This window comes from Lepus europaeus, chromosome 13, assembly GCF_033115175.1.
Source record: "Lepus europaeus isolate LE1 chromosome 13, mLepTim1.pri, whole genome shotgun sequence".
NCBI lineage: Eukaryota > Metazoa > Chordata > Mammalia > Lagomorpha > Leporidae > Lepus > Lepus europaeus.
This window is the reverse complement of record NC_084839.1, coordinates 81,415,091-81,429,661: the sequence shown is the minus strand read 5'-3', so window position 1 is coordinate 81,429,661 and position 14,571 is coordinate 81,415,091. Positions and strand designations below refer to the sequence as shown.

Genomic DNA, 14,571 nt, shown 5'->3' with positions numbered 1-14,571 from the left:
TAATTTGAAAAATTATATATTCTAGGTTTTTTTAATTATTTATTTGAAAGGCAGAGTTACAGAGAGAACCAGAAGTCTTCCATCTCCTGGTTCACTCTGCAAATGGCTGCAACAGCCAGAGCTTGGCTGATCGGAAGCCAAGAGCCAGGAGCTTCTTCCAGGTCTCCCACATAGGTTCAGGGACCCAAGCACTTGGGCCATCTTCCGCTGCTTTCCCAGGTTCATTAACAGGGAACTGAATTGGAAGCAGAGCAGCTGGGACTTGAACCGGTGTCCATATAGGATGCCAGCACTGCAGGCCAAGGCTTAACCCACTACACTACAGCACCAGCCCCAGTAGTCTAGTTTTTAAAAAGACTTTATGTTTTAAACAAATTTTTAAAAAGATGTGTTTATTTATTTGAAAGGCAGAGTGACAGAGAGAGAGGGAGAGACAGAGAGAGATCTTCCATCTTCTCATTTGCTCCCCAGTTGGTGACAATGACCAGGAGCTTCATCCACGTGTGTGGCAGGGGTCTAAGTACCTGGGTCATCTTTGCTGCTTTCCCAGGCACCCTAGCAGGGAGCTGATTCAGAAGCATAGCAGCCAGGATTCTGATATGGGATGCAGGCATCACAAGCAGGAACTCACCTGCTGGGCCATAATACCAGCCCCTGAATATTCTATTTTCTTCCAGATTTGTTAGAATGAGTCTTTTATGAATGGAATGAGCTAATGGCTGATACTAAGTTAAATGCTGTGCTTATAAAATGATCAAGTATGGAGAATTTTGAACAAACGTTTACCTAAAGGTTTGAAATGCTGGGGCCATTGTCGTGACATAGCAGGTACAGCTTCGGCCTGCAATGCCAGCATCCCATATGGGTGCCAATTTGAGTCCCAGGTGCTCTACTTCCCACCCAGCTCCGTGCTAATGTGCCTGGGAAAGCAGTGGACGATGGCCCAAGTGATTGGGCCCTTGCACCTACATGGAGGCCCAGAAAAAGCTCCTGGCTTTAGCCTGGCTCAGCTCTGGACGTTGCAGCCACCTAGGGAATGAACCAGCAGATAGAAGATCTCTCTCTCAACTCTGCCTTTCAAATAAGTACAAAAATAAGTAAATCTTAAACAACAATTCAAATTCTGTACCGATTAAACAATGCCTTAGCTCTCCCTGGCAGCTGCCATTCTGCTGTTTCTGCTGTCTGTTTCATGTATCAAATGAAAGCACACGGTGTTTGTCTTTCTGTGCCCGGCTGATTTCACTTAGCACCCTGTCTCCAGGTGCCTGCATGCTGCACCATGTGTCAGAATTTCATTCCTTTCTAAGGCCACATAGTTAAGATGCACATTAATACACACACACATACAAAGGTAGTTTTGGGAGTCTGTGGGAAAATGGAATTTATTTATTTTTTAAATCAGCTTTTAAAAAATATTTGACAGGTAGAATTAGAGACAGAAGGAGGGAGAGACAGAGAGGTCTTCCATCTGCTGGTTCACTCCCCAACTGGCCACAACGGTTGGAGCTTGGCCAATCCAAAGCCAGGAGCCAGGAGCTTCCTCCAGGTCTTCCCATGTGGGTACAGGGGCCCAAGGACTTGGACCATCTTCTACTGCTTTCCTAGGCCATAGCAGAGAGCTGGATCGCAAGTGGAGCACCCATATGAGATGCTGGCACCACAGGTGGCGGCTTTTATCCACTATCCGCTTACCCAGTTCGCAGCCCTGTGGCCTTGTGTTGGACTCAGAATCCAGCACAGAATTGGGACTGAGTAAAAGCCTGGTGGATGAATGAATGAATGAATTTATTTTTAAAAAGATTTATTTATTTGAAAGACAGAGATAGAGCAGAATCTTCCATCCACTAGTTCATTCCCCAGATGACCACAACAGCTGGGGCTGCGCCAGGCTGAAGCCAGCAGCCAGGAGCTCCATCTGGGTGTCCCATGCTGGTGGCAGGAACTCAAGTCCTTGGAGCCATCGCTTGCTGCTTCCCAGCACATCAGCAGGGAGCTGGATCAGAAGCAGAGGATCCAGGACTTGAACCGGCACTCCCACGTATGCCAAGTTGGGGCTTAATCTGCCAGGCCGCAACACTTGACCCAAGTGAATGAATTTGACGGCCTTTCGTTGTGGGTCCCTTTTGTGTAAGAGATAGCAGTATCCACTTTGCCTGATGGCAGTGGGGCTCAATGCCTGGCACCATGCCCAGTGGGCATCAGAAAAGGCCTGTCCTGTTCCCAGTGCCTCCCAGAGAGCTCTGTGATTCCCTCCCCCAGACAGCCACCTGCACATCATGCAGACCTCAAACCGGGCTGGGCCCTGACACTGAGAACTCAGCACTGCTGGTGTGGGAGCCACGAGGGGCCACTGACTGAGCTAGGTCCCCAGAAAACCCACAGTTACTGTTGACCTACCCCAGGAAGCCCAGCTCACGCCTCCGTCCCCTCGCACAGTGCACACAAGAAGTCCCATCTCTCCATGTGGGAGGCCGTGGAGGAAGCCCACCATGACCCTGTAGCAGGGGACCCTCTGGGTGGGGGTCCGGTCTCTGGCCTCAGATCCAGGGAGGGGGCATGATTGGAAGACAGGGAGCCACAGGGCTGTCTAGAATTGGTGGTCCTGACCACAGTGATTGTTGACTGTTTGGCAGCTGCCTTCCCTGCCAGGGCACCCAGGGCATACAGTAGGTGCTCAACAAAGACTTAAAGCTGGGATGACAAAATGGTCTGTGCTGGAGAGAACTGGCACCTGAAGCTCCCTGTTTCTGAAAGGGAACGGGAGTAGCATTTGTCTTTCACATGCAATACGTCTGGGATGCTGTCTTCTCCAGTCTTGTTGCATCTGCCCAGTGGCTGTCGACAGTAGGTGTTTTTGGTCAAGACACTGAAAAACACCCCAATTCAGAGGAGCCAGGAGACACCACAGTCCCCCAACCCCCACACCGGCAGAGCTGGCTTCACAGCCAGATCTGACGTCACAGCCCGGCCTCCTCCCACCACAGCTGCGTTTCTTAAGAATAGAAGTCTCTACGATTTAGCCTTAATAAAGACACAATCAGAAGATGCTGACCGACACTTGAGCAGAACTTGAGTGGGCTGGATTGTGGAGCTTCGCGGACTGAATTGGAAATTGGCAGAACGTGTGTTCCCGCCTGCATTAGGCCTTTCTGCTTTGTGTTTTTCCTAATTGGGTTTGGGAGCGTTTCCGTAATGCAATTGAAGTCGTCGTTATGATAGCACGCCTTACACACGGCTCTGAACAAGCAACAGATTCTGCTGTCTGTGCTCAGAGAGGCATGGCGGGGGCTGGGGAATGTTCATGGACTTGGAGACGGGAGGCCAGAGTTTGAATCTGGTTGGAGGGGCAAGGGCATTGGATGATAGGGAAAATTACCCCTGTCTTCATGAGGGGTGGGGGGGGGGGAGGCCGACCAGATGAGCCAGAAGTGGATGGGATGCCTGTGAGGGGGTTGCCCCGGGAGGAATGGCTGTTGCGAGTCGTTCCACGTCTGCTGAGAGGAGCCAGAGAGAGAGTGGCAGGGTCCCACGTGGCTCCTGTCTGCTCTGCCGAGATCAGATCAGCTGGCAGGAGAGAGACCCTGGAGTGAACAGTTTAAGTGCTTGGAAGCCCATAATTATCCTGTCACCTGGGATCAGGACGTGCGTAAGGCGGGGCCAGGGTGGAATTCTAAAGGAAGGAGGCAGCAGCCTCCCTGCCGCTCTCCTGGTCCTCATCCATCCATTCATTCAGAAACTGGATCACTGAATCAGGAGGGCAGTGCATCCCAGCACTGCACAGCTGGGCACCAGGGTCAGGCAGACCTGGGTTCAAGTGTGGCCTCTTCCCCTAATTGTGAAACTCAGTTTCCTTGTCTGTATTAGGAGGAAAGCAGCGATAGGTGCCTCACAGTGTTACATGGAAGTCACGGTGATAACCCTTGTAGAGAGGTTTGCATGAGTTACGGTACAGAATGAGCACTCGGTAAATAAACAGTAGCTTATACATTGTAATAATAGGGTTGCAATGGAGCTGTTCTCCTGTCTTCTCCCTCAAGCCTATTGGAAACTTGGGGTGTGTAGGCATAGGCCCAAGGGTCCGGGCCTGTGGCAACCAAAGCCCAGATGACCTGCTGTGCCGTGGGACCTGGAGCTGTGCACACTGCCTGTGCACAACTCTGCCCAGCCTACGCTTCTGCATACCCAGAAGTCGTGAGTGAGGATGCTCCTATGATTGGGAGTTCTCAGGGCTTCTAGAACCAGGCCCACAGCGTCTGTGAAGCTGTCCTTCCAGGTAGAGGATTGCGGGCCTTGGAGCTGTGTCGTGGTTCTGTGGATCCTTGTTTTGTCCCCCGTGGACTCTGACTTCAGGAAGGTCCTGGTTGTCTCGGAGCTCAAGGTTGATGCCCAGGTCTGCCTTCTCCGCTTTTGGAGATACACACATAACCACACACAGCTCAGGAGTGCTAATTCCTCCAAACGTGTTTTTAGTGTAAAATGTATTGAGGTGAAATTAGTTTGAGTTTTTTGAATGTGAGTTTGAATTCTAGGTCTTGACAGACATAAAGGTATGGGTTAGCTCCAACATTCCCCCAAACTTCTTCTTTTTTTTTCAATTGAAGCTTTTTATTATTATTATTATTATTAAGATTTATTTATTTGAGAGAGTTACAGACAGAGAGGAGAGATAGAGATAAAGGGCTTCATCCGCTGGTTCACTCCCCAAATGCCTGCAATGGCCAGAGCTGGGCCAATCCAAAGCCAGGAGCCAGGAGCTTCTTTGGGGTCTCCCAGTAAGTACAAGGGCCCAAGCACTTGGGCCATTTTCCACTGCTGTTCCAGGCTATCAGCAGGGCGTTGGATGAGAATTGGAGCAGCCAGGACACAAATTGGCACCCATATGGGATGTTGACGGCACAGGTGGAAACTTAACCTACACCACAGTGCCGGCCCCCAAACTTCTTCATACTCCCCTGTAGTCAGCCTTTCTCTCCAGCCCTAGCCACCACCACAGATCTGGCTTTTGTCCGTAGAAGTTTCTCCTTTCCAGAATAGCATAGCACAGGCTGCTTTTTGCGTTTGCTTCCCTCACTTACTGTAATGCATTTGAGACTCCAGATGTTTTTGATTGTAGCCAGTGGTTCGGAGACCAGAATAAAAAAGCAATAGCACTCCTGTCCACTACTAGTAATAACCAGTAGAAAATCTAACATAAAAAAAAAAAAGACTATCACCAAAAATCCTGACATGCCTAGGAATAAATAAGACAAAATATACACAAGATCTTTGTGGAGAAATTTACAACATATCATGCAGAGATAGTAAAGAAGACATGAAGAAATGGAAAAACCATGCTCATAAATAGAAAATTTGATGTCATAAAGATATTCTTCCCAAGAGAATTCTGTAAATTCAGTGCAATGTTAAGCATCATGAACTTCATCTAGAAAAACAAAGGTCCAAGAATAGCCAAGACAATTTGGAAGAATATCAAGAGTTACTATAAAGTTATGGTTATTAACATTATAACTTATTTTTTAAAAAATTTGTTTACTTATTGAAAGGTGGAGTTGCAGAGAGAGATCTTTCACTTGCTGGTTTACTCCCCAAATGGCTGCATCATCCAAGGCTATACTAGCCAAAACCAGGATTCTAGAACTCTGTCCAGGACTCTCACATGGGTGGCAGGGACCCAAGGACTTGGGCCATCCTCTGCTGCCTTCCCAGGTGGTTAGTAAGGAACTGACTTGAAAGTGGAGGATCTGGGACTTGAACTAGTGCATGTAGGGGATGCCAGCCTTGCAGGCAGTGGCTCACCCCACTGTGCCACAGTGCTGGCTCCTGTCATGGCTGCTATTAAGACACTGTGGTGCACAGTGTATCAGTGGACTAGAATGAGGGGTTGAAAATACTACCCACACACGTCAGAAAACTTTATATGTGATGGCATAGCGCGCAAACGGATTCAGGAAGTGTTCCTGGGGCAGTTGGGAGCCATACAGAAAAGCATAAGAGTGAATTCCTAACTCACACCACATGTGAAGGTAAATGCCAGAGGAATGAAAATCTAGGGGTGAAAAAGCAAAAGTTTAAAGCTTATATAAGAAAATGTATGTGACTAGGGTTTCCTCAGTAAGATATTAAAACCAAGCTATAAAAGATTGATGTCTGTCCATATAAAATTTAAAACTTCTGTACAAAGAGAGATACCACAAATAGATATAAAACAGCTGATCTGGGAAAGATGCTTGCCAGGGCATATGTCCAGGAAAGGATTTACACCTGGAATTCATGCGGAATTCCTAAAAGTCAGAAAGAGAGAACCCAGCGAAGGGGTGTTAGGGGCCAGCGAAGCCCCCACATGGCCATTAGGCCTAGAAAGTTGCTTGATTTCACTTGTAATTGGGGAAATACAAATTAAACACAGGATACCATTTCACACCCATCAGACTGGGAAAAATTGTAAAATATGGCGGTATAGTGAGGCAAGAATGCGTGCATCGGAGCTTGTCTGTGCACAGGAGGAGTGTAGACTGACTGGCACCAGCATTCAGGCGGAGGGTGCTAACCCTTTGACCTGTCAGTCTCAAGTTCTACCTGTTCCCCAGAGGCAGGTTCTCATGTGCCAAGGAGACAGGTCTAAGATTGTTAGCACAGCGCTGTTCCTGACAGGGAAAAATATTATCAACAGGATGGATAAATACCTGGTGTAGTATTCATGTAGTAAAATGTTATACACTGGATAAAAATGGCTTAGAGGGGGACCAGTGCTGTGGCACAGAAGTAAAGCCACCGCCTGTGATGCCAGCATCCCGTGTGGGCTCTGGTTCAAGTCCTGGCTGCTCCACTTCCTATCCAGCCCCCTGCTAATGCATCTGGGAAACCAGCGGAAGATGGCTCAAGTCCTCAGGCCCCTGCACCCACGTGGGAGACTCAGGTGAAGCTCCTGGCTTCAGCCTGGCCCAGCCCAGTTGTTGAGGCCATTTGGGGAGTGAACTAGCATATGGAAGATCGATCGATTGATTGATTGATCGATCTCTCTGTATGTGTGCGTCTCCTCTCTCTCTTTCAAATAATCTTAAAAAAAAAAAAAAAAAAAAAAAGAGGAAGCCAGCAATATGGCGTAGCAGGTTAAGCTGCCACCTGCAGGCACCCACATCCCATATAGGCACCGGTTTCAGTCCTAGTTGCTCCGCTTCCAATCCAGCCCCCTGCTTATGGCCTGGGAAAGCAGTGAAAGACGGAGGAGTGAAGGGCAAAGACAGGAGACGGGGGGCAGGTGGTCACGTGGAGCTGGGCCAGCAGGGGTGAGGGCGTCAGGGTGACAGAGAGGGTGGGGAGAAGGGAGGATGGGTGCCGAGTAGGAGGCCTTAGGTACAGTGTGGGGCTCTCTAGACAGAGGCGGCCGCACAGACAGCCACGGGGCAGTGACGAAGGCGGGCTGTGTCATCAGGGCTCCCGGGTCCTATCCTAGCTCTGCTACTTGGGCAAGTGAGCGGTGCTGCTAAGCCTCAGTGTCTCAGTCTGTAAAGTGGGCGAGTAAGAATTCTCAGGCCATGCGGTGTGGGAGGACCCGTCGGGAGAGCAGGTGCACCAGTGCCGGGCCTGCGTGAGCACCCAGGGATGCTATTTTCAATTTATTTGTAGTACTCGTACTTAAGGGCTGCCCCAGACGTTAGAAGGATGAAGAAGATTCTGAGGGAGGAGTGACCATGGACTTCACAGAAGTGGCTTTTGGGATGGGTCTTAAAGGACTACGGGCACCTTCTTGGGCCGATCAGCCTGAGATCCAGGCAGAAGAAAGAGCAGCGGGACTCACAGATTGCGAGGGAGCGGGGTTTCCGGAGGCTAGCTGCTGGCTCTGATCGCAAGGCTGGGGGATTAGGAGGCTGGAGGCTGGGGAGGAAGCAGGTGGGGCAGTGGCGGAGGCCTTGCCGGGAGGCGTGGTCCCTCGGAGCCCAGGGGCCGCCTCACTTGCCATTTCTCTTCTCCTGAACAGATTAAGGGGAGCTGGCTGTTGAAATCCCTTCCCCAGGCAGTGTAATGCTAAGTGCTGTGAAGCTTTCAGATCTGTCTGGCCTGGGTCCCTGTGCGATTAAACCGGGGCCAGGCAGGGGGATGCTGGCTCCAGCTCACGTCAGGAGAGTCCAGTAGACCGGGCCTCCCAGCCTGGGTACCCCTCAAGGCCAGCTCTGTGACCACTCAGCGTCGCAGCTCACTGGAGCTCAGAGGAGTCACTTGGCTGCGAGGTCGGTCTTCCACCACTCACACGCTGTCCCCGGGCAGGGGCTGGAAACCATCCTGACAGACAGACAGAAGAGCCAGGGCATCTGTGTCCAAGGGGTGGCATGTTTTCCCCGGAGCCGGTGGCTGAATCAGCCGGTGCCGCCCAGGCCTCAGCCCCAGGGTCACGAGAGTTCCCTGCTGGTGCCGACTCTGGCGTCACCCCTCTCTGAAGCATCACGCAGTGGACACATCCTTATTGATCACTTCCTACTGTGCGGGGCACAGGGCCTGCGGTTACGAATGGGCCGACGCCCAGTCCAGGCCTTGTGGCGCTGACAGAGCTGTGGGGGTGACAGATGCCGAGCGGCCCATCCAACTGGGATGGACAAGGGCTAACAAACTGCAGGGAGCTTGGCAACATAGGCCAAAGAGAGGAAGCTCACGTTAGGAGGCTGCCGCGGTCAGGAGAGGCTTCCCAGCGGAAGTGTATCTCCCCAGATAGGCGAGAGTGCTCGGGGGTGGGGGCGGAGCAGCAGGTGGGCAAGGGTCTCTGGGGAGACCTTCCTCATCCACGTGGCCTGAGACCAAACCCACGGAGCCTCGCCTGCTGTCTTTGGCGCTGCCCCCTGCCTCCTCTGGGTGTTGGTCCTCCCTCCCGCCCCCTGCCCTATCTCATTCCCTTCCTTTCCAGCTGCTCTTTTGTCTCATGCTGCTTCATCTTGCTGCTTACCCAGGTCACTGTGGCCTCCATGGCAGTGGACAGTGGCAGCAGAGGGGACCGAGCTGGCTTGGCTCCAGCCCCTGCCTTACCCCTTGGTGGTCATGGGACCTTGGACAGGCAGGTGGCTGACTGATCGTGCATTGGGGTCCCCTCTGTGAAAGGGGTCCCTGGACCCACGGGGGTTAGGGCCTGTAAATGCTTAGCTCAGGGCCTGTGTGAGTCAGGAGTTTACACACTGCTCTGCCCTGCAGTGCCAGAACCTGAGTTGGTTCTGGTTTTCCAGGGGAACCTGGTGAATGGGAAGGAAATGCCCGAGTGTCGCCCAGCTCCAGCGCCTATGGGGAAGCTGACCCCTGCTTGGTAAAATCACATCGGCACTTGTGCTGTCTTTTGTAACCAGGCAGGACCGTGGAGGCTCTGTGCAGGTGTCACCCGAGACGCTGGCTCCTATGGGGCCCACCAGGCCAAGGGTGCTCCGTCCCTGGCAGCTTGTGCCGGATCAACACCTGGGGTGACCTCATCTGTTATACCTCTCCATCTTTGACATCCTGCCCATTCATTCATTTAAAACTGTTAGGGACTGCCTAGGTGGAAGGTGCTGGAGACACACATGGAACAAACGAAATCTATCCCTTGCCATCAAGGCACTTAGAATCCACTGGGGAGGTGGCCACCACCAAACCATCACACAGACAACTCCCTGATCCATGCATCTCACGGCACAGGTGTGGTGGGGAGATTTATCTAGTCAGAGGGCTCAGGGAAGGCTGCTGGGAGGAAGTTGTGCTGGAGCTGGGCTCTGAGGGGTAAACAGACATTAACCATGGAAGGGCAGGGAAGATTCCAGAGGGAGAGAGCAGCATGTGCAAAGGTGAAGTGGAGAGAGTGAGAAGGCAGGTAGAGCTATGCAGATCTTTAGGCGGGGCTGAGGGTGGGCAATTGTTTAATGCACCCAGTGAGAGCTGAGGATGTCTGGTTTTTCTTCTCCATAAGAGAATGAGCAGCAGGTTCACAAGGGTGTGTGTCGGTGGAAGGAGGAGTTGGGGGGCCCATTGGATTTACAGTTCATGAAGTTCGTTCTGGGAGGCAGTGTTATGGTATAGTGGGTAAAGCCGCTGCCTGCCTGCAATGCTGGCATCCCAAACGGTGCTGCTCCACTTCTGATCCAGCTCCCTGCAGACACACCCAGAAAAAGCAGTGGGAGATGGCCCAAGTGCTTGGGTCCCTGCACCCACCTGGGAGACCCAGAAGACACTTCTGGCTTCAGTCTGGCCTAGCTCTGGTCAATGCAGCCATTTGGGGAGTGAAATAGCAGATGAAAAATTTCTTTCTCTCTCTCTCTCTCTTTCTCTAACTGATTTTCAAATAAATTTTTTAAAGTTTTTTTTTTATTTATTTGAGAGGCAGTGTTACAGACAGAGAGAGGGAGAGACAGAGAGAGAAAGGTTTTCCCAGGCACATTAGCAGGGAGCTGGATTGGAGGTAGAGCAGCCAGGACTCGAACCAGTGCCCATATGGGATGCTGTCATGGTAGCAGCTTTACCCACTATGCCACAGTGCTGGCCCCTTGAAGAAACTTTAAAAAAAAAAACTATTTGAAAAGCAGAGACACAGAGACAGACAGGTGAATATTTTCCGCTTACTGGTTTACTCCCCCAAATGCCCGCAACAGCTGGAGTTGGATTAAGCCAAAGTCGGGAGCCCAGAACTCCATCCAGGTCTTCCGCATGGATGGCAGGAACCCAAGCACTGGGGTCTGCTGCCTCCTAGGGTGCACATTAGCAGGAAGCTGGAATCATAAGTGGACAAAGGCACTCGGGCTGCCCAAGTGGCATCTTAACGGCTGTGCCAAACACCACACTGACCGGACTTTGGGGGAAGAAGTTTTTGGTGTAAAAGAGCAGACTCAGGCAGACTGGCAGCAGGAGAGGAGAGTTGGCGTTAGTTTCGGGGGTCCTGGCTGCTCGGCTTGGCTGGCCCCCTCCCCACTTTGGCTTCCATGAGTCCAAGCCACCCTGGCAGGTTGCCAAACCACAGGCTGAAGGATGAGAGTGTGGGCTGTGGCCGGAGGTGGAGGTTCCCAAGGCCACCCTGGCTGTGAGCCGAGAACCTTAAGGGCGCTCATGAAAGTGGCTGGGGTCTCCCTGGCTGCAGCATTTCCTGTGGCTTGGAGGGGTGCCCCTGGCGTGGAAGATGGGCACCTTCCTCAGACAGGATGAATGAACATCACATCTCTTTCTCTGTTTCTCTCCTCCAGGCTTATATTTGGCACCCTTTACCCTGCGTATTATTCCTACAAGGCTGTGAAATCAAAGGACATTAAAGAATATGTAAGTAGCACTGTTTATCTTGGCAGGGGTGGTGACGCGGTCAGGGAGGGGTGGCTGGGCACAAAGTGATGGGAGGAGGGGACACCCTCCTTGCTGTGGACACCAGGAGTGGACAGCAGGGTCCCTCCATCCGTCTTCTCGTGAGACTTCCCCAGCAGCCCCTCCCGTCTCACCGCCTCCAGTGACAAGGTGAGGAGAGAGGAAACAGCTCCTGGAGTCAGAGACCCTGGCTCCCGCTACATGACTTGACCTGGCTCAGCCTTGGTTTCCTTGTCTGAGAAATGCTCTGGAGACCGTATAAAGCACCAGAACTGGGGTACATCCCAGCCTCAAGGGCAGGAGCACAGGTCCAAGAGCCCAACAGACCTGGCTTGAGCTCCTGGCTCTGCACCTCTGGCCCCCTTCCAGGTCTGTGGATCCAGCACCCATTACTCAAGCTGTATAGGCTGTCTGGGGGCAGTGCCGGTCATCGTCCTGTACCTGTTTGCTGTAACACTTTGCTGAGGGCCGAGCGTGTGAGAAGGGACCCAGAGCACACTCTGGTTGAAGGACTGTATTAGTCACTGTTGAATGATTGGTGCCCCTCTCATCAGCCCTGGACACATTGGCATTCACCCTCAATTGACAAAGACCTGGAGTGGGTGGTGGGGGAAGGGGAACCCCTCCCCATGTGGGACACACACCCAGCTCAAGGTGCAAAGGATGTGGGTTTTGGCCTCAAGAGACTAAGGTGGACCATCTTGGCGGTGCCACTTGATTGATGCAATGCTGGACGATGGGTAGGTGGCCACAATCCTTCTTCCTCTTTCATTTTTTTTTTTTAAATTGCTTTTGAACATTTAAAAATTTTTGGTTTGTTTGAAAGGCAAAGAGACAGAGAGAAACACATTTAAAGAGAAATCTCCTATCCGCTGGTCAGGCCTCAGCCAGACTGAAGCCATGAGCCTGGAACTAAATCTGAGTCCCCTATACACTGCTGCCTCCCAGGGTCGGCAGTAGCGGGAACCTGGAATTGGAAGCAGAGCTGGGACTTGAACCCAAGTACTCTCTTGTGGGATATGGGAATCTCAAGTGGCGTCTTAACTTCTGTGCCAAATGCCATACACGCCCACCCCCAGCCACGAGTCACTTGGCAAGTTTGCCACAGTAAAGGGGAATTCAAAGTGAGCTTGGAAAGTCATTGTTTCCTTTCTTGGACTTCCCAGGAAGTGTCTGTGACAAAGCCAGCAACCTCCAGGTCAGCTCCAGCCAGGATTCACTCCCCGCTTTCCCAGTACCACTTGCCTGGGCTTGTGCATTGCTGCTCCTGGGCTGGGGCTGGGCCGGGGCGGGGAGGGGGGCATTCTGGAGACCAGGTCCTGGCATGTGAGAAGCAATCTCAGCGTGTGCGCTATAAATAGCTGCTGGGTTGCAAGCATAGAACCTCCTGGTTCTCAATTGCCTTGGCACAGGGTAACACATCGGGTAGCCTCTCGCAGCGCTGCTGCTCCCGGCCCCTTCCTGCCTGCGGCACTGGAAGCCGTGCCAGGGAATGAGGCCTTCCTGGGGTCACCGCGGTACAAGGTCTGAGCCTCTGATTTGCGAGGGCCGCAATTCAATTCTGCCGGCTCATCCGGGAGAGATCAAACCCTGGGAAATGCTTTTGCTCTGATGAAACCCACAGGAGCCTGGTTTCTGAGTACAATGGCAATTCATTAATTTGCAGTGAAAACTCTCACGGACCAGCGGAGCAGCTGTCTGTGTTGGCTGGGGAGCACATGCTTTTCCCGGGAGGGAGAGCTTGAGAGTTAAGAATAGAAGGTTCTGGCTAAAAAATCTAGCAGAAGAATGGAGCTGAGTAGGATCGGGGGAGAGCTGCTGCCTTTCTCTATGCCCGCACGCACTCACGTATGCACGCACACACTCGAGTTTCTTTTTGGCTGACAAACCCATTTACCCGAGAGAGAGAGAGACGTGAACTACAGTCTCTTCCCTCCCCACCCAGCTCCACGCGCACAGGTTGGTGGCTGTGTCCTTTCACCTGCTAACCCCCGTGTAATCTTTCAAGCCAGGCATCCCTCCTGCTTCCCTGCTGTACTCTCTCTTCAGCGGGCTTCTCATCATTTTCCCTGGCGTGTCGCAATAGCCTCCCGTGTTTGTGTTTTGATTGCTGCTGTTACGGATTGCCATGAACTCAGTGGCTTGAAACAGCACGCTTTTATTTCTGGAGGTCACAGGTCTGGCAGGTGCTGCTGGGCTGCTTTCCCCGTGGCAGCCCTGGGGAAAGTGTGGCCTTGCCCTTCCCAGCTCCTGGAGGCTGCCCCGGGTCCTTGGCAGGCAGCCCTTCCACCTCCCGAGCCAGCAGCCTTGCAGCTCTGACTATGGTTCACGCACAGCTGGGAAAGTTTCTCCACTTTGGAGGATTTGTGTGATTACACTGGGCCACTTGGATAATCCAGGAGAATCCCCCGCATCGGAAGGTCCTTAACCCCGTTGACCCTGTAAAGTGCAATTTGCCAAATGGGGATTAGGACGTGGACATCTCTGGGGAGCCGTTATCTTGCTTACGACACCTCCCTGTGGGTTCCACCACCTCCCGCCCCTCATTTCCCACTGTCATCCACATGACACCCAGGAGCCTTTAAAAATGGGACCATTTATTTCCCTGCCCCTGATCCCTCGGTGCCTGCTGCTCACCGCCTCGCACAGTGTCTCGCTCCCTCTTGATCCCACTCCTTCCTGCTTTGTCGCCACCTATCTGCAGGCTTCCAGGGCTGCAGGCCTCAGAACCTACGGTGGGCCTGGGCTGCAGCACGGCCAGCGTCGCTTGCAAGCTTGCTGGAAATAAGAATTGGTGTGTTTAGCAAGAGCCACGCTTTGTGCCATTCGAAGCTTCTTACCGTCTTTCCAAATTTACTACATGAATCAAGGTTTTTGGATGAAAACATAGAAAGGAATTAAAAGGAAATCATAGAATTAACTGGAACACTGGAGGAAGATACTCAGAAACACAGGAGGGTCAGAGAAGGTGGAGGTGGTAAGAGCTGAGCTCGCGCCACAGGGAGGATCTGGTTAGGAAGCTCCTGCCAGTGTCGCCATCGTGGACGCTGGCTGCCAGCTACCTGTGCCTTTGGAATATTCCCTGAAGATTCTAAGCCCTCCATGGGCACATCTGATTTTTCCAAGCCTAGAGAGCAGGCCTTGTCTCCCACAAAGACGCTCAAGCCGACAGATTCCCCTAACTTTCAGGGCTTTGGAAGCTGGGTAATCAGAGGACAAAAATAGCCATTACAGGTGCCTCTGGGCTGGTCAACACCTGCGTCCACCCAGTCC

General features: G+C 52.1%; 1 protein-coding gene across 3 annotated transcripts in view; it reads left to right on the top strand.

Annotated features, from left to right (window-relative positions):
• The window catches only part of REEP1 (receptor accessory protein 1), a 113,161-nt gene that overhangs the window by 43,220 nt on the left and 55,370 nt on the right, over window positions 1–14,571 (top strand). For all 3 annotated transcript variants that reach the window (XR_009867818.1, XM_062209804.1, XM_062209805.1), the window contains exon 2: window positions 11,187–11,259. Coding sequence is in view for 2 of the 3 variants with exons in the window: in XM_062209804.1 (XP_062065788.1) it covers window positions 11,187–11,259 (73 nt within the window). In the remaining variant the exon portion in view is untranslated. The remainder of the gene's footprint in view (window positions 1–11,186; window positions 11,260–14,571) is intronic.